At 36.3% G+C, this 27517-nt stretch overlaps 1 protein-coding gene across 1 annotated transcript; it reads right to left on the reverse strand.

The window, feature by feature from the left end:
• Positions 1-6: 6 nt before the first annotated feature.
• On the reverse strand, positions 7-27371 carry HLTF (helicase like transcription factor). Its single transcript, XM_031054941.2, has 24 exons — positions 27246-27371; positions 25827-26034; positions 25078-25244; positions 23997-24130; positions 22901-22998; positions 22149-22223; positions 21725-21916; positions 21481-21576; positions 20574-20622; positions 18556-18643; positions 17750-17829; positions 16724-16810; positions 16406-16503; positions 15043-15186; positions 14038-14176; positions 13142-13277; positions 12665-12844; positions 12102-12226; positions 10814-10992; positions 7573-7701; positions 6068-6180; positions 5724-5904; positions 2686-2766; positions 7-1953 (listed from the first exon to the last, which is right to left on the reverse strand). The coding sequence occupies exons 1-24, from the start codon at positions 27263-27265 to the stop codon at positions 1801-1803; spliced, it is 2952 nt and encodes a 983-aa protein (XP_030910801.1). The 5' UTR covers positions 27266-27371; the 3' UTR covers positions 7-1800.
• Positions 27372-27517: the final 146 nt, after the last annotated feature.

Raw genomic sequence — 27517 nt, forward strand, 5'->3', positions numbered from 1 at the left:
TACAGCTTAGTAATAACTCAATAAGTTTTTATTTGGCCTTGGCACATGGAAACAATCATCTAGTAGAGGAAAAATGATACTAGTAATTGTTTTCATAATCATAACTTAGCCACTCTGCAAAACATCAGCAGATTTTAATGCAAGTAATAATGTAGCTTGACTAGCCATTGAAATGTTTCTGTTGCTCATGGAATTTTAACTTTGAAAGAATAACACAAATCCTTCTTTCATTCATAATCATAATTATTTCTCCAGCTTCTCTCTAAACTGCAAAATCTGAACCACAAAACCCCAAAGCTATATAAACTCAATTAAAAAAAAAACACCAAACAAACAAACCGAAAATCATGTATAACTGTTTGCTTGTTCTTTTGTCAACTTTCCAGTAGCAACCAGTTACTGGGGTTTATGTTTTCCATTATTCACATCTTTTAAGTCTATTAGAGAAAATTAAAACTACACCTTTCTCCATAGCTAAGATGCTGGCTCCCCAGAAAACTGCATCAGGCTACATATTCTGAATTCCTTTCTCACTCCTTCCATTAGCTCACTGTTCTCCAAATATCAGACATCTTCCCTTTATTTCTCCATCTCTTTCCATTTTCTATGTTTGCAATTCATCTTATGATCAGGTGACTGGTATTCCAAGACGTAAGAAAAGGTGAAAGGCATTAGAAGCAAGTCAGATTCCACTTCTCTGCTGCCAAACACACTTCCTGAATCTAAACATAGAATCTAAATAGGACCTAAATATAGCAATATCTGCTTCCAATTCAAAGTCTAAGCATTACACAGAAAGCAGTACACTATTAGGAGCAGACAAGAACATTCAACAGCGATTTTCCAGTGCTACTTAATATTTTGCAGTATATGAATATGAGTAGCTTACCAAATTCTTCCTATATAAATCAAGATGCATACAGATCAGCATTCCATTAAGACATCTATATGGGACTGAAAAAACACTTAACAGTGCAAGAAAACTGTTAGAAAGCTGGCAGCTATTAATTTATTCTGCAAGGACTAACTGATTCATTGGCAAGTGAGTGGGTTGTATTCTACATTGCATATAGCACAGTTTTACTGTTCAAAAGTGTCTACAGAAACTAAAAGAAAGCATGTTATCAATACAAGCCTATGATTCTAGCATTTCATTCAATCATAAAACCTTTATTTTTACAAAAATAAGTGGAATTCTGCTGAAAGGAAGTAAAATATTATGAAAGTTTTACAAATTTTAAGTATTTAATTTTCACTATTCCCTGAAAAGTAATCAACAGAGGAATCCCATCTGCACCTGTGTATCATTTAGAATATTTTAGCACTTTGAATTAACTTTCATCTCTGAACATAAGAATTCCTTCTGAAGTGGTCAATGACCACCTATTCTGAAAAAAAAAAACAATCTAGATGATGTGTTTGCATATCAGGAACACACCAAGACTGAAACATGAAACTAATTCATTTTTTGAGGGTTTTATCTGAAGGACAAAACCTTCAGTTACCTCTAAAAAGACATGAAATTCTTGCAAATTAGAATGCATGAATATGCATTTCTGTTTCATGGATTTTTATGTGTTCTTAATTGCTGTACATAATAGGCAACATTCCAAAGGAGTGAACACTGGAAAGATACCAGGAATACAAAACAAGTTTGTGCATTTCTAAACATTTAGGAGAAAATTAGATTTTATAGTTTATGTGAAGCATTTCTGTTTTGACCACAAAGACAGCAAAATCATAAGTTAACAAGAGAGCAACTTGAAGAGCAATATTATATTATTTTACCACATTTTAAAGCTATAAATCAATTAGAGCCTTAATTTCCTTAATTTTGGTTTGTTTTATTTCACTTGCTGAAGGCTTATTGGTAGCAAAGGCTCCCGCTGCAAGTTCCCTCTTCTTGTTCTGAATTTTCAGCATATTTTCTTCCACTGAATCCTTCACAATGAACTGAAATACAAAAAAAGTCCCCTTGAAATGTTGGGGTTTGTTGTTTGCTTGTTTTTTATTTGCTTTTTTTGGGGGAGGTTTCTTGGGGGGGGTGATTAATTAAATGTTTAGGATGGGACATTTAGGTACTTTAGAGGAAAAAAATAGCTGAGTAAGCCTAAAGCACACTTACATTTTGTTACTACTTTGTGAAGCAAACACAAAAGGGAAGAGTTATAGTGTAGACAGAGAAAAAGGTTTTGCATTTTAAACACACACACACACACACACATCTTTTTTAACACTTATTGGAAGAATATTTATCTCTTATTTGCTACTTATATGAGAAGAGAACCAGTCTTCAATTTCCCAAGTAATGTTTTTTGTGACCAGGTATTAATGAGACATAGCAGCTGCTCTTCTGCACCCAAAAAGCTGCTATGACAAAAGCAAAAGCATTCAACATACTTTCAAGAAAATAAGCTAACAGCAAGACCAGGCAACAGCAATACTACCCAACATAAATCACTCCAAATAGCTCGCAACAGGGACATCTGATTTCTAAAATTATTACTTCACAGGAAGTAGCTTACCTTTAATATGATCTTACAATCCAAAGCTCACACTTCAAAAATCACATCACAACTTACTGGTTGAGACTATGATATCACAATTCTTTTAAAAAGCTTTCTGCAAAATAATTCATTTATTCATAATCAGAACGTTGGTCCAACAGATCATCTCTCAACTCACCTTAGTTATGACAACATTATGCTGTTGACCCAGCCTGTGACATCTGTCAAAACACTGGTCTTCAGCAGCAGGATTCCAAGCCTACCAATAGCAGTAATGAACAAGTTAAATAACCACTGGTCAAAATACATAATAAAATGCACATAGAATCACAAGGAAGTTATCTGATGATGATGGAAGAACCACCATCTCTTGTACAAATACTGCCTGCAGATTAATTACTCACAACCTAATTTCTCACTTAAGTATTCCAATATAAAGAAAGCTGTGAGAACTTCTGGTTATATATTCATAAAAAGCAGGAACTTGTAAGCAGGCAAATGCTTTAAAAACTAGGTTTGTCAGGAGTCTAGGAGACATCAAAACAATCTTGTTATTTTATTTCTGAAATAAACACTATATACTAACTGCCTCAGTACTCTTTTCCTGATAACAAAACCTAAACCAGCTGAACACAGGCAGTTAATTCATCAGTAGACTAAGTCCCCTTGTCGTTAAAAAAAGAAGGCCATGTATGCTTCCATTAGTACATGCAATAATCACGAAGATAGTTAAAACAAGGAACTTGCAGAACACAAAATAATAGTGTAGCTGTTCTTATTTATGCTTAGGATATAACACTAAATACAAGGATTTGGGAAATGCAAGATCTGCTCTGCATTTTTCCAGTGTGTTTTTTCTATTTAAAGTTATAATGCTACTCATTGTCACATAACAGATATTTAAATCTAGCTGAAATGTAATCGCATTCTGTCTGTGATAAGCAAGTCTCATGCAATGGGCTCACCTTGCCATGTCTCCCACATAATGAAAGTTACCTAGGAACTCTCTTAACCACTCCTTTCTACAGAATGGGGGAAAGAAAAGCACTAGGCAAGCACAAAAAATGGTTATTTAGATTCTAAGAACCTCTGATGCCTAAACCCACTTAAGACATCAAGCTGCAAGACAGAAGCTAAACAAGTCTTGCTTCTCCAATGTAAGACAGTGAGCAGAAGTACAACAAATGAGGTATCTGCCACTGCAAGATGAACATTCCTGGCTATGTACAGCAAACTGTTCCAATACTAATCTGACTGTAGGAAGATGATGTCTTGAGGAAAGACCTAACCCAATCATGCACAAGCATGTTCCATTCTGTCTTTGGTGTAATCAAGTAGGACCAAAGTGTACTACTCTCACTCTTCTTATCAGTTCAAAAGAAAACTGAACTGAAATAGCTCTGTGCCTTTCTGCAGTATCTCATACAAAGGATACTGTATTTTACATGGGAAAGTATAAAGAAATTTGAGCCTCAGAGAACCTTGTATACTTGTGGTACTCTCAGATTAGAGGTTTGTATTTCTTCCTAAAGGTAAGAATTCAACATATGATTGTATTTAAACAAACACTGTAAAAAAAGTGGGGGGAGGGGCATCATCTGTGGTTGGGTCAATGCTACTCCCTTGCACTGCGATACAACACCTCTCTGCAGGCCTCTAAGCTACAGTTCTACAACAAATCCACATAAATTGAGTAGAAAAACTGATTTTTTTCCCACTAGCTCCAGAGGTTTTTCTGCTTCTTAAATCCTATTATTGCCACTCATTCTTTTCAAAGAATGCTAATGCATGACCACATCTCATTCAGCACTGAACATTCAAACATGAGACCATAAAGGACATGTAGTCCCACTGCCTCTTCATCAAATGTAAGTAGTCAACCACTGCCACGTGGGGTGGCTACCATTATAAGATGGTTACCAGCAGGATGAGGAGTTGTTCAATGGTACAGGTGTATAAAGGCTCCAATTATATTTGGTTGTGGTCTGTGAGATGTAACTACTGTAGATGTGTCAGTGCCAACAATGCTTATTTTCTTACAACTGCTTGCTGCAGGACAGTGTATGCATAACACCTCATTATCTTCACAGAAAACTGAAATTCTCTTGGACTTCCCACAAGTTTTCTTATTCAGAGAATTCTTAAAAAAAAACCAAGCAAACAGTTGGACTAGATGGCGGTGTGGTGTTGAAGGTCCCTTCCAACTGAACTATTGAATGAAACACTTACAAAGACGGTACTTGTGAAGATACATTACAATTCATAAGAAACCTCTTCCAAGGCAACTGCTACATATTCTCACCCATATTTAATTCCTTTAGTTTACTAAGTAAATAGCTTTTGTCTTTATGCTGTTGTTATCACTAACCTGATGTTCAATCTAGTACTTTATTATTGGTATAACCAGATGCCCGAGTCCAAAGTTACACTGTTATTTTAATTTACTTTGGTTTGTTTTGAAGTGCACAAATTGCAGAATTTGTCTCAGTTTCCAACTGCCAAAAAAACAGGACATCAGAGAGGGGAGTACAGAGTGAACAGGGAAATTCAGCTTTGTACTATGACACAGAAAGACGTAAACCAATTTAAGAACACCATTTTGCTATCAATAAATGTAATTTACATTTTTATTCCTTACAAAGGATTTTGCATTTCCAAGCACTTTAATGAAAGGAAATAAATGTCATAAATTTAGATATCATCATCTTTCTTGGTCTCCTACAACTATAAAAAGTAACCTCAGACTAATATCTGTATTTTTTAAATAAATTCTCAAAAATAACAGAAGAGACTAGAGCAGAGAAGCATTACACTGTACCACAGGAAAAAAAAAAAAAGAAATACACTGTTCCTGAATTTTCACTTTATGGCTTTTGAAGTTATTAAACAGAACAAACAGAAAAAGACATTCAGAAGTGTCAGACAGAAAGAGAAAGAAATAAAGGAATAGATAACAAATGCTACACTGTGTCACAGCACTTTCTTATCAATGCTACTAATATTCTTTCTATTCACAGTAAATAACAGCACAAAAATATTGTGTTAGAATAAAAACGTGCCAGGGAAACAAATTAAGAAAACCCCTATTTGCCCTTTAATAGGTAGTCATCAGTATCATTCCTTCTCAGAGGGCCTTTCCTTGTACCTCCTAGGAAAACACCTAAAGGAGGTTCCCCTAGATGTAAGCCAGATCATTATTAACAACCTATTACTCACAGGATCCATTAAGAACACTCGGGAAGCTGCTGTCAGATTTAATCCAACTCCACCTGCTTTCAGAGACAAAAGCATTACAGTTGGGGATCCTGCTTGGCTGCTTTGGAAACACTGAATTGCTTCTACTCTTTTCTTCTGTGCCATTGACCCATCCAAACGAGTAAAGGTAAACCCTGATTCTCTGAAGAGAAAGTAAAAATGTTCAATTTACCAACCCATTTTCTGTAACAACAGGAAAAAAAAAATCAAAATCCCAACCACTATATTGAAATAATTTTGTTTTGAGAAATTTTCCATAACACTAAAAAAACGTGTTTATTAAAAATGACAGTTGTTCTACTTACTTCAAGGGATTTTCTATCAGTGACAGGAAAGTTGTAAACTGAGAAACAACTAGACATTTAGCAGTTGGCTCATCTCTCCGTAGTTCTATCAAAGCATGCATGAGAGCATTTATCTGAAATCAAATAAAGACTTATGCAGCTTATTCTGACTTGTTTAGATCCTACTCCTATAGGTGCTTTGATGAGTTTCAATTTAGAAATCACTGCTCAAGCAATACCTTTTAAATGAATTAATCTTAAATTCTGGGGGGGATTCTTTTAGCTTCCAAAGAAACTTAAGGGTTGAGCACTTTTAATGGTGACTGATGGTGCTTTGTGGAAGAGGATTCACAAGCCCATTCTCTAGATATACTTCTCCCTGTCAGAGGTCAGTAAGGTCCCTGCCTCCAGGAAATATGAAGGAAAAAAAAAAGTATGAACAGAGTACTGGAACTCTTAAAAGTAAGGTTTAAGAAAGCTACAGCCCTGAGGCAAGTGTTCTACTTCGCAATAATCAAGAAGCAAGAAAGGTTTCCCCTGTGAATATTCAAGCAAACAAGCTATGCAAGACCCTTAGCTAGGTGTGACAGAGAACAAGGAGGCACCAGAAGCATTCTTGAGACCAACATGAGAACAAAAAGAACACTGAATTGGATCTGAGGCAAAAAATCATTGCCAGTTTTCTCATGTAAGGTTTAGCTATGATGAGGTAAAAAAACACTAACTAAAGAAGGCAAGTAACTGCACCAGGTAAAAAATAAAAATGAATAAATAAGTAAATTTATTCCAGAGCACAATGTCCTAAATTAGGTCTCAGGCCTCCACATAAAAATTTTTAGGGAATAAATTTATAGCCAAGTTTTTAAAGAATAAAAACTTTTTAAAAATTTTAAAAAATGGTTCAGAAAAATCAATCTCAAAACAAACAGGTCAAAGTACAAGCAGGAAGATTTTATTTCTTGCAGTGAATACGCAATGAAGGTGGGGCAAAAAATGTGACAGACCTTGAGAAACCGGTCTGCAAACCAAAGTAAAAATCTCACTAGTTTATCTGACAAGTGTTATATTGAACATATGATGCCCAGTTAGTTTTGCCCTCTAGAGCAAAACGCATATTCTTTAGACAAGTTTTAAGAAAGGACTCGTGCAGCTTTTTAGTTTCTAAAAGTAAATTAAGAGCTGAATAATCCCTACTCTAGAGCAGTTCTATACGCACAGAAACCTTCAGAAACAAAAGGCAAAGCAATAGCTTTTTTTATCCAAAGTCTCACATAATTAGTACACATCTCTTTACAGCACAATGACCGTTATCAGACTACAACTGGTACTCCTTTTCTCTTGTTTCCCTGCTGCAAAGTTTGTGATGAGATTTTATTGTGTATTTGCTCCTGTGCTGATTAGTCTGTGAAGACTTTCAAATAATAAAGTTATGTATACATAAAGTATGTTCAGTGTATTTACATAAATATTCTAGAGAGTGCTCTACAAAACCATAACAAAGCCAAGTAAAACACTATGAAATGTACCTTTGAACTGGATATCCACTCCTGATCAGACTTCTTTTCATTACTGGAATCTATTTCTCCTTCCAGGGGACATTCCACCAAGTGCTCTGCTCGAAGCTCGCTCCTACAGAGAGGGCATTTGGCATTTCGCTACAAAAAAAGCCCAAATGACATTAGAACAAACACATTAAATCAATGTATTTAGAGTGCTAAAGATCAACTTTTAGAAGCACCTTTCAGGAAATTACTGGTTTTAATACAAAAAAAAAGTCCTCAAGGATTCATTTGTAACACAACTGCTTTTATCATTTCTGACATGACAACAGAAACATTTCTGAGAACATTGGTGACACAAATATTACATGTTTTAAAAAACACTCAATCTTCCATAAAAGTGGTTGTCTTTCTGGCTATCTTTATACCTGAACTAAGCACCTAAGATTTAAAAACAATCAAATATTTGGACTATGGGGAGAAGACTAAAATATCAGAAAAATAAACCATCTTTCAAAGATAAGTCACTTATTGTAGCTAAGAAAGATCTTGTTAACCCTTTTTCTTCAAAGACTGTACAGAAATAATAGCAGTCTGATGAAATATGCTTCGTCAGGGTCAGACACACAGTATCTTTTCTTCTTCCCTAACAGAGATAAGAAATGAGGCATAATTTAAGACCAAGGTTTGGGGTTTTTTTTTCCCTGAAGTATACTCAGATATAGGCAGTATATAGTATAAATACTATATATACATACTATATATAGTATATATAGATATAGGCAGAATATAGTATACCTAGATAAGGCGGAGTTTACAGTTTATGCAACAGCACTTCCATAAGGCTACTCACAAAATTTAACAAAGACTGTGTGCACTATGCAAATATACAACTTTGCAGAGCAAAACTAACAAGCACAAAAAACTTTTGCCTAACAGCAACCTTTTAAAATTAGCTAATTCGGTTCATATACTAATCTGGTCAGAACCAAGGCATCTTTAAACAGGCTGCAAAGCAGACCTCACAAAGCAGATGAATACTGGAAACTGCTAATTTGGAATGAACTTCTAGCAAATTAAAGAGGCTTGTGGTCATAGCCTCCATACATGAATTTATTGCACTAAGAAAAGATAACCTTTGAAGAGACACAATCTCAACACAAATTAACCTGAAGTAAGTTTCCAAAATGAAGTTACATATGAACCATTCCCCATTTGCCAGCAACCCAAAAAAATCCTCCAATAACAAGACAAAATAAAGGAATTCTAATCTGAAAATAAATCTAAAAAACCAAAAATCCTAACAGGGCTCACAGAGACTTCTCAGTTTGTTATATGCATCTTTTTGCATCCCTTCTCCAATTTAGTACTAGTCAAAGCCAACACAAAAACCCAAAATGCAACTAAACAATGCCAATACAAATATGTAAGACTTGCAGTGAAAGTATGTAAGAGTGAAAAAACTGTCTTGCTATCAACAACTAGGAAAAAAACAATACTGTACAGATTTTACAGCTTCATTGGGACTTCTGAAGCTAACCTGAATGAAAGACTGAAATTAAGGTGTCAATTTTCAAGCTGTTAACTACTAAGAAAGTTTTTCCAATTTCAGAATATTTATTTTAGGTTAACATTAGAAAGATAAAATGTTATCCAAGTTTGTAACCAATGAAAGGCTGAACTTGTCACTCAGCAGTTTTGGGTTGGCAGCTTCACATCCCATGCCTCGCTAATGGCTTAATATTCTCACTTGTATTACCAATGGAAACCACAGGCATATTGCCTGGCAGAATCCTGCTTGAACTCAAGCTGTTTTGTGGAAGGAGACATGCTTTAAGTTGGTTTGCTTTGTTTTAAAGGTGGTAAGTACTTTCCCCGAGCTATTTACTAGGAGAGAGTTGCATTGTAACCAGTCAGGCACAGGAACTACCCAACTGAGATGCAGCACTAGCACAGATACTTATTATGTCAAAAAAGTGAATTCCCCAACTCTGAAATTTACATGCCTGTCGGTGTTTTGGCTGGAAGCTGCAAAACCTTCCTTGGAAATTGATTTAAATTAGGAAGCATTTTGAACATAAGAAAAGCTTACTCACTGCTTTAGAAACTCATGATAGTTCAAGAGCAGAATCTACTATTTCACTACTATGTAAGCAATCTAACGAAACAATGTGGGATTGGACAAAGGTTCTAGTTCTGCAGATTCCAAGGTGCCTTCCAGGCAAAGCATAGTGAATAACTTGACTGTAGAGTCAAGTATTCCAGGTTCCATCACATCATAACCTGATTTAATAACCTCTGCATGCTTAATTACAACTGAAGGCTAAGCAGGGGCACTGACTCTACTACAGACATATCAAGAACCTCTGCACTGGAACAAGGCCTCTTCTCTATTCCTTAGAGAACAATTTCACATCACTAGTTTCCCCTCAAGATTCTCAGAGACTTTCAACTGGGATAACTGCATCAAAACCTTGCATGTCTGGCAATGAAACAAAGTCAAACTGCATGCCAGATAGATAACACTTCCTAACTTTATCTTGTTGGGTTGACTAATTATGCACAAGCAGGGACTGATTTGTCCCCTGCCACCTCCTATAGAGAACACCACCTAGATTTAGCCTGGCACTTACAGCTGTACTGTGGCTGAGTACAATTCCAGAAAGGAAGTGCTGCAGCACTGGATACTGATGGCAAGATTACCACACTATCAGATTGCCCTAGAAAGGAAAAGGCAAACAAGAAGAAAAAAAAAAAAAAAAGAAAAACAATCAAAAGACCCCCAATGCACAAACTTATTCTGGAGACAGTCCATAAAGATACCCTCTAGCAAAGCAGCTCTTTGGAATAAGGAGAATAGACATGATTTTACTTCAACAGTCAACTTCCAATACACAACCTTGGTCTCTTTCAGGCACAACAAAACACACATATATCACACTACATAAAAGCAGTAAAGAGGCATTAAGCCATATGGAAGAATACAATACAGCACTGGTTGCCACCATTTTTACCTTAGGGACAAAGTAAGGTGAGAACTGGGGAAAAGGTCTTTGAAAATACTGGTGAATCTTAAAACTGTTCATTTTGAAAGCCACTCTCAATAGTTTGACTTTAGGACAACAGTTTTTGTAACTCTGCTCATAACTAGAGGTTTACACTGTTCATGGATGATTTAAAGGAACAATAGCTAGATGTCCTTCTGGTGATACCAGTTCATCACTTTCAAATAGCCATTACAATTAACTGTAACCATAGAACAACCAACCTGCTCACTTCTAATGACTTCAAAAATACATGGCCTACAAAACACATGCGCACAGCGTGTTATCACAGGAAGAGTCAGCGATTCCAAACAAACTGCACATTCTTCATCTGAACCAGAGCTCAGAACCAACTTCATTTTGCTCACTAATATCTCATGCAGTTCTTCAGGAGTTTTACTATCTGCAAATACAGAAAGATACTTAGAAACAGATTTTTATATAGGAAATACTCTGAGGTGGCATACATCACACAGTTCTATTAATCAAAATGTAACTAGGACAGTTTATACACAACAAGGATATAGCTTACCGTGTATAAAACCACAAACTGGCCAGTACTACAGAAAACTCTAACCTACAATTTCAAAACACAAGAAGAGTAATCTTACTTGGAAAAATAATTCGAATTCCAAGAAACTCAACAGTGGTAAGTACATATGCAACACAATGCCTAATGGAACAAGCCATTTTCATATGGCAGCTGTTAAGGTAGTAACATTGCTATGGAGTTGACATTATTTACAGTTAAGATTGCTTTGTTTCACTTTTTAAGAAATTCAAATCATACTAGTTACTAATTAACTTCTAAATAATTGTTGAACAATTATGCAATCACTTATCCACCCTGTATTTTTCAGGAAGATAAATTATAACCTTCTAAGCGAGATTCTGACCATATCTCATGATCTTTCAGTTTCCTGAAAAACTATGCCTATAACCAATGGCATCTCAAAATAGGATTTTTCAAAGTATCAAATTTGAGAATTGTCAAATTTAGAGTATTTCAACAGAACTATACTTACTTCTGAAAGAAATGCCCATAGTTTTTAACACTATGCAGCTGTACAGTTCTGGCTTATCAAAAATAAAATTTCACTCTTCTTTCACCCTTTCTTACAGCCATAACAAAGTCAGAGCTGACAAAGCTACAAATCTACAAGCCGTTCCTGAAAGCTCCTCTATATCTCCTCTCCTGAGGCAAAGAAAAAAATTTACTGTAAAAGCAACTTTTGTAAATTATTACAACAGATACACTGCTCTTTAACAAGCCTTGTGCATTCTGACTCTGTAGAGGACCTCTTTGTTCATATTGGAGTATGTGCTATGCCACTTCTCAAACATATGGTATGAAAAATATAAAGGTAACAAAGCTAAAAGTTCTATAATCCACGCTGAAAAGAGGAAGGCTGAAGGTAGGAAGCTTCGAAAACAAACAAATGCGTTTCTGTTCTTGAATACGAAGTGCAAATCCTGCTTTTAAAAATACAGGAACCAAAAGCATTCACTCACCAGCTGTAAAACTAGATGAAGACGTATTTATACACAGACGAGGATGACAACAAAGCTGCCTCAATCTGAGGAGGACACCAAGGATGTCTGCATAGTGAGCTAGTACAGTCCCTTCACTGAAAAATCTGAACATAAGTTTTACTGTTAGTGTGAAATGCTACAGCCTGAAATAACAGATGACATCAAGTGATGAAGTCTAACTATTAGAATGATATTCTAATTTGTCACTTGCTTGTTTGAATATAATTTTCTCAAATCCTCTCCTGAACAAGGTACAAAAGGCTACCAGTAGCATGTTCGATGTGGAAGAAATACTAACACGTGGTCACAAAAAATTTAAGGTCATTCTTTACATAACCAGTATCCCTTTCTAATAGATAGCTCTGCAATAGTTGCTACTTTACTCTTCGGAGCTGAACAGATGCTATACTCATTTGCAATTTTTAGCTTACAGCATACAAATTGATACACTGTTAACATAGCTAATATAATGAAAACTTCCAAAACACTAAGTCTGTGGTATCAAAATCCAACCTTCAGAATTAAGAAAGCCTTCTACTTACCTGCTAATGGCAGCTTTGCCCTCTTTCTTCACTGACTGATAGATTTGCCTCTCTTCCTCTGTGAGTGTAACATACTGAATGAGTACTTTTCGTGCTGGTAAATCCAAAACAGGTTTTCCTTTAATCTTACTTGTTTTAGTTCTTCTAAGGGTAATACTCCTAATCAGAGACTGTAAACGCCTAAAAAGATATATATCAACAACACATTACCCAGCTGGAGTTGTTTCATTTTCACTTTTGTTTTTCTAGTTTATTGCATAAATACATGTTCTGTACAAAATCAAAGACCAACAGTATAATATAATTCATTCATCTGAAATATCAAATAATTTGAGTAATTTAATATTAATTAGAACTACAATGCGGAAATGTGAACTGATAACAACCGCATTTCAAGTGTGAAACACTGATTCATGTCATACTGCCCAAGTACTGCTAGTCATACTCTCTCATAAACCCTTTGGGAACACTTCATACCCAAGTCCTCCTGGGGCTCCCATTGTGACTGGACGTTGAATTGTTCTGTGCCACCACTCCCGATCAGTAAAAGGCTTCAGTTTTAAGAAGGAAATAAGTGACCACAAATCCTTTACAGAATTCTGAATAGGAGTGCCTAAACAGAAAACAAAAGATTGCAAAACCTCAAAGAAAGTAAAAAATACAAATTTTAGTCAAGTGACAGTTTAGTGCTTTCTTCAAACCATACACCATTGATGAGGTCTCTTATAACTAGGATGACATGTCATTAAGTATAACATGTATTTTTTAATTGAACTATCACAAAACACTTAGATACATGAGTGAGAAAATTGCAGATCTCTAGGAGACTTGGCTGTTAATTTTTCCATTTCAACTTCACCTGCAGCAATCACAATCACTATATACTTTAAGTTACATTTAAGAATCATATACTTGCATGGTCCCTGGCAGTTTCTAGGATGACTATTACATTTCAAAAGCTACTGAGGTTCTAATGAGTACATAAAAGTGTGAACTTTTAAACTAACATAACATGCCAGATCATAAATAGGTCCCTTTTTCCTTGCATTTCCATCAAACCCATGTACCAAGTTATTTTAAAATTTGTCTAACTGAATAAAAACTGAAAAAAAAAATCCAACCAAAAAAACCCCAACAAAACAAAAACCCACATAAAACCAAGCAAACAAAACAAAAAAACAACTTAAAGAAGACACACCTAAATTGCTGCTAAAATGCAAACTCAAAAACATTCCAAATGAACCTGAAGCTGACAGACATTAACCCAGATATCTTCCAGAAAAATCCAAAGTGGAAACACAAAGAGGAAAACACAAAATGGTGTTATAAGAAGACTATCTGTACTGCATTTCCTCTGGTATCAAATATTTTACCTGTAATTACCCATCTTCTGTGTCCATCCAGATTTAAGGCAGCTTTGGTTTGCTGAGCATTTGGATTCCGTATAGTGTGCCCCTCATCCAACACAATTCTCAGCCACGTGACTTTGTGTAAAGGGCTGTCACCTTTCATCTGAAACACAGTATTTTTTTAATCTTCCACTAAAATTAAAATACTTTTTAATGACTTGGATTAAGCAAGGTATTAATATAACAATTCCAGAATTAATATTGGAGGACATTTATGTGCACCTTGTTTATTCTGTTAACAGAAGAATAAAACTAAGAAGAGGCATTCCTCCTTTTAGATTTAACGATTCCTGGAAAATGTTACCAGTCTTCTCATACTTAGTATAAGGAATTACCTACAGCAATGAAAAAGAAAGCTCAGCCTGAAAAGAAAGGCTACAAAGACACAGAGATATAGAAAATGTATCATAGAACTAATGTTAAAGATGTAAATCTTCAGGCTTTTAAAAAGGCTAGAATTTCTATAAAATCATGACTTTACAAATACATCTCATGCAATGAGCTACCTGGCTGCAGCAGCCCACATCAATAAAAACTGTGGAACTATGTTTTCATATGTTCCATATTCTTTGAATGTAATAGGCAAAAGGTGGAAATAGGATCCTCGCACCACTGAGATTTGGGAAGATTTACATACTTGTCATTTTTTTCTATCCTTAAAAAGTGTCTTCCTTAAGTTATCATAATTGCAGCCAAATAGTTTTCTCTACAGACAAAATAAATTAAAAAATAAAATAATTAAAAAAATAAAATTAAAAACAAAACAAAAAAGATAAAATAAAATAAAAATCTAAATCCTTGTCTTGGTTATCACAGCAAACCAGTACGAAAGTATATAAAGTAAAACTACAACTATAACCTTTTCATTACCTGTCAGAATAGTACTTGAATATACTGCCATCATTAGCCCAAACTGGAAGTCCTGAACACTGAGGGGTCTTCAAAGAACACTATTTCTTATTTACTTACTCCGTAATCTGTAGCCAAGATGTTGTATGTTGTCAATACAATGTCTTGTTCTGAAAGAAATGATGGGTCTCTGCTACGGTCAGAACCATAATAAATATAAATATTGACATGAAAATCTTGGTGGATGTGTTGTTCAAACTGGTCCTGAAAGAAGAGTTGCCAGAAGTCACACAAAAGACACTTGGTTAAACTACATGATTGTTAGCATAATATTCTTTTAAAGTTGCCTTTCTTTTTACTGCTCCCCTGAGGTGAAAAGAGGCACTAGAAGTAGTCACCTCAGTCATTAGTAATAGATACAGTATCACATTCTTTTAACTCTAGCTCTACATTTGCACACTATCAATTCACATCCAGATGGTATTATGCACTTTAAAGCCCACTGCTCCTCCCAAATTGTAATGGAAGAGCTTTTAAGTTTCTTTTTCACTTTCTACCTTCATCTTCTCTTTGTTCATTCTTTCAAAATCTTACTGGATTAATGACTTACATTTTAACATAAATGACAACACAATTGTTATTCATTTTAACACCAATGTTTATATATTCCCTACATTTGTGCTGTGAAGCACTCAGCATATGCTAATCTTGACAGACAATTAAAAAAAAACCCACAAAAATTTTAATTTTTGAAGCACCAGATTCTCAAGTTTTCTTTTTAAATACTGATTTGGTTTTGAATTGATGAAAAGATTATTTATTTATTTTACACTATTTGATGTTTCTCAATTACATTATTTTAGTGTTTTACCTACAATTTAAGATTGTTCCCTTTTCTTACTAATGTTCTAACCACAGACAGCAAAACCTTCCAGACTAACTTTCAAGTTGTTTTAAGAGACCCCCTTAATATTTGTACTCAAAACGTCATGAAAACAACACAAAAATTGACCAATGCAGAGACAGAGCTTCAGAAGGGCCCTTCAGCCTGTTCACTCTAGCAGACCTACTCCAAGATATCATGAACAGTGTCCCAATAATCAAACACCTCTAATGTCACATGCATTATCAATAAAGTACAGTAGTATTTTACTGTGAGCATGCAAGAAGGACCTGTCTCTTCCACCTTCTTCATCTGGTTTAAGGAGTTAAATCACCCAAGTCCCAAAAGCATCAAAGTGAATCTGCCTAGTCAAAACCAGGGAATGGAAAGTGAGTTTGCTACTCATGGAACAGCACTCTCATTACAATACGACTCCATTTTAAAAAATTCTATCAAATAAACCTCTCTCGTGAAAGCAGCTGTTTTATTAAAAAGGAAACCCATGACCTAGCATGAGAGACTATAGGGAGTACTATATATTTCTACTGCATCATAATCAATACACATCACATACACATATTTAGGAGGCTTAGCACTTACAATCCAGTTGCTTAAGACAGACACTGGACACACAATCAGTGTTGTTCTGGGGTCATCACCAGAATATTTCTTCTCAACTGACTGAATGCTAGTGGTACCTGAGAAAACAGAAGTCATATATAGTGGCATAACGGCTCACTAAAGCAAAGTACAAGTTCAACAATGTACAGTTCTCTGTAAGTCCTTTCTAAATTTCTTCACCTGCAGCACCAAAGCTATTTACAAAGACATAAACTTCATTTATCAAGTCGCATATGCATAACACTTATGCTTAGAAAAACAACCAACAAAACACTATTATTTTTATTCCTTCATTACCTTTTCTCTTTGTTCGTCTTTTTAAAGAAGTAGATGGAGGTAGAAGAACAGATGCAAAGCCCGGATCTTGGATAACAAAGGAAGTTGCTGCAAAGCACAACACACGTGGATTTTTCACACCATGCAGAAAATATGTGTGCATATATTTTTATTACATGTTTCATCAAACCCATTATCCAGATTACTTCTCCTTTCCTATGCAATAGTGTAGAATATTTCCTATGCAGTAATGTAGAATATCTTGAGTTGGAAGCGACCCATAACGATCACCAAGTCCAGCTCCCTCCTCTTTGCAGGTCTAATTAAAACTAAACCGTACGGCTAACAGCATGACCCAGATATTCCTTGAAGTTTGAGAGGCATATGTACAGAAATATAGTATCCTGTACATCTATTTCAGGTTATAAGTCTTCAGAGGAATGCAGTTTACCAGTTGTTGACCTTAGCATAGGTTTCACTCAGTATTTTAAACCTAAACTTAACTGCTTACTCCAGAGTGCCATTAGCTCCCTTTTTTTTCATGCATACTTAGTTCAACAAATGACATGTGCTCTTCCTTCAAGACCACATTTCAGATATTTATCACAAAATAAAATGAAAAAAAAAATCAACAAACAAACAAAAAAAACCCACAAAAGCAAACAAAACAAATTTTTTTAGTTTGTTTTTCCAACCCTAGTGCCCTGACAACAGGTCTATGTCAAACTCTAAAAAATCTTAATAAAGTGTGTTTTTCACCATCTGTTTTACCCTGCTTACAGCTTGTTACACCACTTCTCCTTTAGCTAAGGAAACAGACAACACTTGAAACTAAAATACTGCTTTCCTTTTCAGCAATGTCTAAAATTTTCTGCTTAAAAGTTCTGGTTGAGCAAAACACAAAAAAACGAAAGCACAAAACCCCCCAAGTTTAGTTAGTTCCTCTTCCAGTTAATTAGAAATCCTTTTTGAGTTGGCTTCAGGAAGACAAACACCAGATGTCACAGTAACCAACTAATAAAAAAAAAGGAATTCCTTGTAACTTACTTTTGGTTTGTTGGAGTAGCAAATCTTCAGATTTTCCCAAGTCACTGCTTCCTGAATATCTGGGTTTCTTGGCTGCATCACTAAGGTATTATCATTAGGAAAGGAAAAGAAAAAAAATTAAAAAAAAATAAAAAGAGAGGAGAGAGAAACCCCACAACTCTACTTCTGCTCAAATTTACACATTAAATCTCAAGCGCATTAAGCAAATGAACTTGATATTGCAAACAAGATACCATTGTGATTTGAAAATTCACTGATTCTAAGGAATTGAAAAAGGAAAGCACAGAACACCGAGCTCCAGAGCAAATAATGCTCATAAAACGTGGTACAGACTACCACTGAAGCTCATGCGATTGTAAGAAGAGGCTAGTTTGGTGGGAAGGCTCAAACGTGTTAGTAAGTTTCACAACTTCATCAGCCCAAAGCTGTTCCTGTCAGAAGCATGCTTGCAAAGTATTTCTAAACACCTAAAAACCCAATTAACACTAGAAGAAAGATTTACTTCACAGCCTGTTTTTTAGCATGCCACACACTGATGATACTAAACACTTTTACTAGTGCAGAAGACATGCAAGCAAGAAGTCACACAGCCCTTGCTGAATAAGCAAATGCTTTTTAAATGTATTTCTAAGTGCAACACATATACAGAACACTTAATGATAAATGCAAGCAGAACTACAGCACACTGAAAGGTAAGGAGAATGCAGGAGCACATTTTTAGGCTAAGGTTAGTACTAACCACAAACTTTATGTTTACTCAAAATCTACATATCAAACCAACAAAAAATATTATTCCAAAAATCTACCTTTTTGGAAGACAACTTGAGTACTTCAGAGGAGCAGTTTCCAACTTTTTTATGTTAGAAACACCAGGGTCCATCATGTTGTTAGAGTCTTTATAAAGAAAATGGTACTTATGAAAAATATACATAGTCTTAAGATCAATTATCAAACCAACTTTAGCATAAAACAACTTAATTAAGAACAAGTGTGAACTTCTTTTAAAACCTTAGTTCTGCATGGGACAAGTGCTACTGATACTGTGATCAAAAATGAAAAATAAAAATACTCTTTAAACAATCTTAAATATTTATGAAGTTATAAAACATGTACTGTGTTTGCAAGTGGTCAAAAACAAACTGTCAAATAAAGAAGAAAAACACAAATATAAGCATTACACTGTTAACAGTAAAATCCTTCATAGAAGTCTTAAATGCTAAATGACCTTACTAACTAATAACGATTAATTAGTAAGGTTTTACCTTCTAATTTCTACATGGCCAAAAGCTAAATTAACAATTGCAACATTAAAAGAAAAAAGTGGTAACATCACAGATGTCCAGGGTGTTAGGGTTGTCCCAAGGGAGTTGTTTTGGTTTGGGGTTTTTGGCAGGTTTTTGGTTTTTTTTCTTAAAGTCTTTATCAGGTAGTGAACAAAACATCACCTCTGAACTCTGTAGATCAGAAACAAACGCAAAAAAGAAAACATATCAAGACAGAGCCGCTATCAAAACTGAAGGCACCAGTGCTTGCAGAGTTTTGGTGTAACTCAGGGAAGTGAATTCATGCTTGATTCCAGATTTAAACTTTAATACAGGTTTAATACAGCCCTGAAGATGACAAACCTTGCAAAGACTAAATAAACAGATACTGATTTAATGTATAATAGAATGAAAATGGGAGGCGGGGTGTAGTAAGGGTTTGAAAGATGTTATCATCATTTTTTCATATTAAATAATAGTAGAAATAAGCTCTCCCATCACTGCTGTAAACAGTAACTCATTAAAATGCTTGATGCTCTGGAACAAAACAAAACAAAAATTTGGATGCTATTAGGTTTTTCAATTTTGGTAAAGGTTCTGTTTTTTCTGGGAACACTCATATTGACCCCATGGAAATCTGCTTTTCCTCCTTTCCAGAGTACTGGTAAAAATAACTTTCACCAGAGGCACTTCATACTGTGTTCTCTCCTTATCAGTCCCTTTCATTTATCTTACTTTTACATTTCTTTATTGTGAGATTGGTGAAGCACTGGAAGAGGCTGCCCAAGGAAGCTGGGAATGCTCAATCCCTGGCAGTGTTCCAGGCCAGGTTGGACAGAGCCTTGAGCAACCTGGCCTGATGGAAGGTTCCCCTGGCCATGGCAGGGAGATTGGAACCAGATGAGCTTAAGATCCTTTCCAATCTTGATCATTTTATGATTCTTGTGCTATCAGTTAAGGCATCTATATTAAAATTCCTGCACAGGACAGTGAGGAAGAGGTACTGCAAAAAAACTTCAAGCCCCATACATTTCTTTCATCACTTTCAAGAGCATGGGGAGCTACAAAACTTACTAACAGCAATTACAATTTTTCATATACATCTGTACATTCTCCTGATACAACCTGAAAGCTACAGGTGGGACAAAATCCTTCTAAATACCTGTCATTTGTTCATTACCTAAAGATATATAAAAAACCCCCAATCCTTGATACAGAAGCTAATTGCAATTAGCTACTAATTTTTAAACAAACGGGATTTTAACAGATGCATAAGTGCTCCTGTTTTATCTATGAGGAAGTAAAAAGGAAAGCAAAAGGAACTCTGATTTAATTTCTGGGAAGTGGTGACTTTCCTAGCAGGGTTCAACTTTCTCACAAGGCACTCATCTTTTCACATGTCAACTGAAACATCTTTAAAGGTATGTTTTAAATACCTCTCTGAGATACTTAGTTTGTCAAGAGTTTGTGAAGATTAGCACTGACCACAGACTAAGAGTACTCCAGATCGTAACATTAATTATCATGAGAACATTACTGGACTTTTCATAGTTTGCTGTCACCTTTACATAGTCTGCGTCCAACGCTGTTCATGCTGTTAGTACCAGATTCCTATTGAGGAATGGAAACTTTTATTCTTTAATGTAGCAACTGGAAAAATGCCAATAACATTATTACACTAATCTGACCAGTGATTAATTACTGCTCTGAATCATGAAAGACTCACTCAGTGGCAAGTCAGTCACTTAAAGGTGCTGAAAAAGCTGTATTTATACAAAACACAACTCCCAGCATTAATACTGTCAGAGAATATTGCATACTGAAAACCTAATCCTAGCCTTTCATTTACTTCATTGTCTTCAAAATCATGTCTTAATAAAAACAAAAAGCACTTGAACTGCACTACCCAAGAAGAGTTTGCACACTGGTGTTAGCTCACTTAACTGTAGTTTCCCCTCCTCACTTCATTTCAAGTATTTGAAAAACAAACACAAAAAAAGCCAAGAGATAAATAAATAAATATATCTGCTTTACACCAAGGCCCTCTGCTTGCTATTTTAGTTGCTACAGGCACTTCCTCAAAACCCCACAGGACCTACACATGCATACCCCCAGGAAAAAAAAAAAAAAACAACACCACACATCTATTTGTGCAGTCACAACTTGCCTTTTAGACAAATTTATAAGAAACTTCAGAATTTATAAAACTTAACACTTATAAATGTTTATTATTCCTTATTATTCTCTCAAGGATACTTAAGCATATACTCCTAAGATAACACAGTGTACAGCTCAGTTATACACTCTGAAGTAGCATAGTCCACCTACCTTCAATTAATCTACCCTATTCTTCCTCTTAATGTACTTAAGTAACATTCATTTTCTACAAAACATACACAAAGTTCACCCTACAGAAATTTACTAGGCACAGGGTTTTTTTTATTAACTATATCAATGCTTTCATCTCACCTCATAAAACTTATCACTAGGGATCTTTTGAACAGGAAGAGGCTTGCCATCTTGAAAATTTGTGAGAATCAGTGCAATAGTAGTAAGTGTTTTACCCTGCATAACAGAAAAGAATGTCATATCTTCCACAGAATGAACCAAATGCCCAATCAAGAAACACATGCACATGTTCTGTATTTAGACTCTGTCCCCCCAAAACAAAGCAAAACCAAACAGAAACCAAAATGAGCTTCGTCAGTATTACCAGTCCCATATCATCAGCCAGTATTCCTCCAAGAACATTTTTAGGCCGCTTCTTTTCTGCAAAATTCGTAAGTGTATTATAGTAGAAGTTACTTCTCTCTTCCCAAAATGGTGGCAAATCATTACTGTTCTCACGTGAAACCATCCAAGCTAAAGCCTGCTTCTGATGGGGAAGCAAGAGTGTGGCAACAGCCTGCAAATTAGAGATATATTATGTACTATTCACATATTAAGGATGACATTTCGTTTTTGGAACAAAAAAATTTTTATAAAGTCCTTTGTATCTACTATTTCCCCCACCCTCCCCCCCCAGATTCAAGCATCTCCTGTATTCAGACAAAGCTAAACACGCATAACAACAGGTCTATGTCAAACTCTAAAGTACTTATATTTTTATATAAAATGTTTTCTAGCTTAAGAAATACCTCTGCTCCTTCCAGTTCACAAGTTTTATCATCTTCCTTCAGATCCTCAAACAATTTGTCAAATTCACTTTTAAGCTGTGTAAATGAAAAGAAAAAATGCAACTAAAATTAGATAGGTCTAGATATATAGATAGATCTATAGAGAGGTCTCACTTTAGACCTGATTTGCTGGAATATGTTTGTTAGCTACTGCTACATAAAAATGAAGCTCGGTTGTTTCCAAGACAATCACATACCAATACAAGCAAGAGCTTAAGAAGGGATGCCTAAATATATTTGCATCCTTGTACAACACTCACTAAATCAACTACTTCACTCTAATTTGAAAGAGCAAACAAAAAGAAAAAACAAACAAAAAAAACCCCACCACCCAACCCTTCACACATCACCCCATGCCAATCTGAAGATAAAAGCCTGGAAGTCTGATTTTATTTTCACTTGGGAACATACTTGTTATGTGGTAAAGCATTAGGACAGAGACACCACCTCAACAATGTAAAAAGTAAGTTCCTGAACAACTAAGACTTTCCAAAATCACACGGGACTCAAGGCTGTCACAGCTAAAATGTCTCCTCACAGTACAAAAAAAGTTCAAAAGTTCAAGATGACTTCAAACCAGTTTGGTGGCTCCAAAAAGGGGGGAGGGGAAGACAACAGACTTCCACTTCACAAGAACTGCTTTGTTAATGAAAAATTAAAGGCCCCCACTGTTTATATTTCAACTTCCAGGTATTTAAATATGAAATGCAAACCTGTTCAGGTGTCAACTGCACAGCAGCATGAACTGGAGCACTGTAACTAGGACCAGCTCTCCCAGAAATCCACTTTGATGCAAAATCACATTCTGAACCTATGTGCCATTAAAAGGATAGCATTTTGAAACACGGTATGATGACTTCCCAATATCAACCTTCACTGGCTTCTAAGTAACAATGCTGACCAGATCATGGGCTATAAAACAGAATCTTTCACTTTCTCTTAGCTTCAATTTACCCTTTACTTTCAAGGGGCCAAAGACTTTCTACACAGCTTTGTAAAACTCACAGGCAATGAGCTACAGGTTGGGATCCTTCAAGATGGCAACCATGTTTTTTAAAAATTATTGTGTCACATGAAATTTGACTTGGTGACAGTACAACAACTAATGCAAAATCTTTTTTTTTTCTGCAAACTCTTTTTCAACTATGTGCAATACAACCTGTAAGATAAAAACTGAACTCTCAGTATATGTCAAACAAGATCTATCCCTCAACAGGCATTTATTTCTGCTCGCATCCTTATCCTGACTACCACTGCTTCAACAAAGCTTAGTTCTAGAAGCACAGGTGCTTTTTGTGCAAGGCTGGCACTGCAAAGCATCATGTCTGCTAAGCTCATTTGTTTACAGACATTTCATCTCTATTTGCTCACACCTCACAAGTTCCACTCATGCCCTAGCACTTTTCTAAAAGGCAGCAGCGTCCCTAAAAACATCTTCCTATGAAAGGGTCTGACCTGTTTAAAAAAACCAAACAAACAAAAACAATCTAGAAAAATTCAGGGAATCATTATGAATTTTTTAAGAACTTAAGGTATCAAGTATGTTTCTGAGGTTGCTCAATTGTCTCTCCAGTTCCTGGCAGGTAACATAGAACATAAGTATACTTTTGTGTCCTATAATGTTTGAAATCAATAGCTGTGGGGTCTGCATTATTCCCCAACTAAGTTAAAAAAAAATCATTTTGTGAATGACAAGATAATGACAAGAATTAAGCCCTCAAATATTTCTTCCAACCAGCGGCAAATTCAATCTGAATATTTTAAAAGGAAAAAAACCCAACAACTCAAACCCAAAACTTCAACACTTGCCTTTCAGAGGAGGAGCCAATTTAAATCCGTGCCTTTTTAGCTGATCTAGCACTGCTTCTTTGTTTTCTTCTCTTCCCCAAAAGCTCATTTGTACAGGCATGGTAAAGGCATTTTTTGCTCCGTAAGGGACAACCCTGATAAAACGCAGGGAAAAAACTCACAACAGTAATTCTTTTAGTGTTTGACTTTTCCATAAAAAACTTGTTATTTCTTCAGCAAAATGTTCCAGATAGGTGTCAGTTCTCATACTCCATGAACCTTCAACACAAACCACCACGTGCAGTTAAATTAAGAGTTCCACAACAATCACTAAGGAATTTGCTCTAATGTCTCTACATTTTATCATATATAGAAAAGAATGAACTGTACTCGTGTAGTTCAACCAAAGAATAAAGATCCTGAAAACATGAAACTTTAGTGAATATTCCTCTAATCTGCTGAAAGCCCACCTGGAGTACTGTATTCAGCTCTGGGACCCCAAACATAAGAATAACATGGACCTGTTAAGAGCCAGTCCAGAGGAGGCCACAAACACACTCAAACAGCTGGAGCACCTCTCCTATGAAGACAGGCTGAGAGAGCTGGGATTGTTCAGCCTGGAGAAGAAAAGGCTCTGGGGAGACCTTAGAGCAGCATTCAAGTACCTAAACGTGCCTACAAGAAATCTGGAGAGGGACTTTTAACAAGGGCCTGTAGTGGCAGGACAAAGGGGAATGGCTTCAAGCTGAAAGAGAGTAGATTTAGATTAGATATGAGGAAGTTCTTCACTATGAGGATGGTGAGACACTGGAATGGGCTGCTCAGAGAAGTTGTGGCTGCCCCATTCCTGGCAGTGTTCAAGGCCAGGCTGGACAGGGCTTTAAGCAACATGGTCTAGTGAAAGGTGCCCCTGGCCATGGCAGGGGGATTGGAACTAGATGATCTTTAAGGTTCCTTCCAACCCAAACTGTTCTCATTCTACATTATAAAGAGCTGCCATGTGAGTCAAAAGAGAACTCTTATAGTTCTCAGAATTTCCTAGTGTAGCAACCAAAAACATTTCTATTATTCATAGAACCAAAAGCATAATCTTCACACTTACCCTTCGATTAATGCCAGTTTGTTGTCCATAATGCCTGCCAATGCTGCTGCTAGTTCTTTTTTTATATGGCCTACCTGGTCTCCATTCACATTATTCACTTTCACTGCATTTTTATCATAAGGATTATTGGGCTCTCTCTGAAGTGCAACCATTTCATTATTATTAACCTAGCAAAGCAAAAAAAACAAACTCCAGAACACATTAACTTAGTTGCAATGTACAGAAATATCTATCACACACTGCGTTAAATATCATAAAATTTAAAAATTAATTTGGTATAGTATTCTGTTCAGTCAGTCAAGCTATCACTTACTCAAAATACAAAAAGCATTACAGAAGAGCTACCAAGGAGTTATCAGCAATTTCAAAAGTAATCCCGAGAGCAAGAATTTTCTTCAACTCCTACCACATTTCATAAGGGAATAAACACCCATTTCTAACAGTGTAAGCAGTTCAAAGACCTATCTCACTTCTTGTGTGCAGTCACTTTCATTTCCCTTATGTGGATGAGGAGAACTAATAAATAACAAAACCAGATTTGAAAGCTTGCTACCTTAATTACATTTTGAAACAGAATGTTTTAAATTAATTACTTCCTGTGAAGAATGTTGAAAACAGCAAGTTAGGAGAAAATACCTATTGTAATTATACTTAGTCAAAAGTTCCAAAAATTATTAAAATTTAATTAAATATATTTTTTCTGAAGCTCACAACTTTTTATTCTGCTTTAGAATTTATCATGCACTTACAATCCCTGTGTAGTACCGTAATCCAACAACACTTCCTCGCAAAGTTCCATATAAGACAGCTGAGTCTGTGTCCTCCTCTGTTCCAGATGTGTCACTTACAGAGAAGCCTTCCAACTCAAGACTGGTGGAAAAGTCAGAAGAAGAGAAATGGGAACAGTTTCCCTCTTCTCTGTAGATGTTATATTGAGAGCATCCTCTGGCACCATCTCTATAGAAAGACAAAGTGTGAAATATTTAACAATAACTTTAATACCAATAACAACAGAGGAATTATTTCCTTGTAATCTATTTTACACCTTTATATGCAGCTACCTGTAAACTCCAAGTTTACAATTTTACTCAGGTAAATTTTACCCAGAAACATGATGAAAATTAAAAAAAAAAAAAAAAAAGCTTTGTATTGAAACAAAATGTCTGTCATATTTTAATCTCAAATAGATTAATTTAAACCAATTACAATAAAGAGCTGGCAACTTAACTCATCAAACTAGGGCACCTGTGCATTCCACCCTACCTTCCCTCACAGGCTTAAAACATATTTGTAACTGCTTGACTCTGTATGTGTGGCTTATAGCCACAAAAACTGAAATGCTAAAACAACTCCACATATTTATTAAGCTCACTTTCACAACCTGACATGTATTATTGCTTTATAATAAACTTCAGAGATAACCAGCTGCTCCAACACAGGCCAGGTAGTTACACTATGTATTTCTAATACAAAATTCTGCTAGCCAGGCTTCCCTTCTGCTGATCAGATACACCTAGCAGCTCACATTACTGAATGTGAAGAGATGGAAAGATACCCACCTACAGATTTAATGTGTGCTTGAGTGAAGACTGACATACTAACAACTGTTTTTAACACCAGTACTTTAACAATAAAATCTCAATACAAATTTCAGCTGACACATAACAATTGTGACCTTTAGTGGATCGCAAAACTACTCTTCTGTGTTGCTGAATTAATTTAAGAGTACTGCCAACTTAAATAACTAGATACCATGCACTAGCTATTCAGAACTTGGCATAGCAAACTTTGGTTTCTTTTGCAAATGATATGTAAAGTTACTGCTCAATCGGCATTCCATTTCCTCAGACACAAAGTTTAAGAGGCTTTGCTGCGCTAATTGCAGAGGAGCCAGCCGCGGTTTACCACAAGCCATTTTGCCGCTGCCCAGGGGAACTCCTCTCCGGGAGCCCTGCCAGAACGCAGAAGCAGCAAGAATGGCTCGGCACTCATCACACATCAACCAAGACAAGCACAGGGTGGTGGAGACGCAGTCTCTCCGCCAGCCACCTCAGTTTAGCGTGACCGCCGCTCGCAGGAAGGGCGCGAAACGGCCCAGTGCAAGAGATGCACGCCGCGAAGTGGGTCCACGCACGTCCCAGCGTCCGCCACCACCCCCTCGGCCTCACCTGAGCTTCCTGCACGACATGGCCGGTAGCGGCCCGCAGAACCAGCGAACGCTACACCCGCCACCGCTCCTGGCGGTGCACAGGCACTCCAGACCCAACAGCAGCCACTAATGCCAGCCCGAGCCTTCGGAGACGTTGGCCAATGAAAGCCACTTCTTCCCTGCCTCTTCCGGCGGCGCCGAGGCCGCGGCAGGCGCCGTCCCCGTGACCCGAAGCCACCTAGCGGACATGTTGCGCACCCATCTCTGCGGGGCGCTCGGCTCTGCCCGTGT

Source organism: Melopsittacus undulatus, chromosome 6 (genome assembly GCF_012275295.1).
Source record: "Melopsittacus undulatus isolate bMelUnd1 chromosome 6, bMelUnd1.mat.Z, whole genome shotgun sequence".
Taxonomy (NCBI): Eukaryota; Metazoa; Chordata; class Aves; order Psittaciformes; family Psittaculidae; genus Melopsittacus; species Melopsittacus undulatus.

Bases quoted from the DNA above. Each gene is read 5' to 3' on its own strand.
- HLTF (XM_031054941.2), bottom strand. From the start codon at position 27,265: ATGTCGTGCAGGAAGCTCAG. The intron at 26,035-27,245 runs GTGAGGCCGAGG...GTCTTTCTATAG, and splicing joins ATGTCGTGCAGGAAGCTCAG to AGATGGTGCCAGAGGATGCT. The intron at 6,181-7,572 runs GTACATTTCATA...ATTTGATTTCAG, and splicing joins AGTGGATATCCAGTTCAAAG to ATAAATGCTCTCATGCATGC.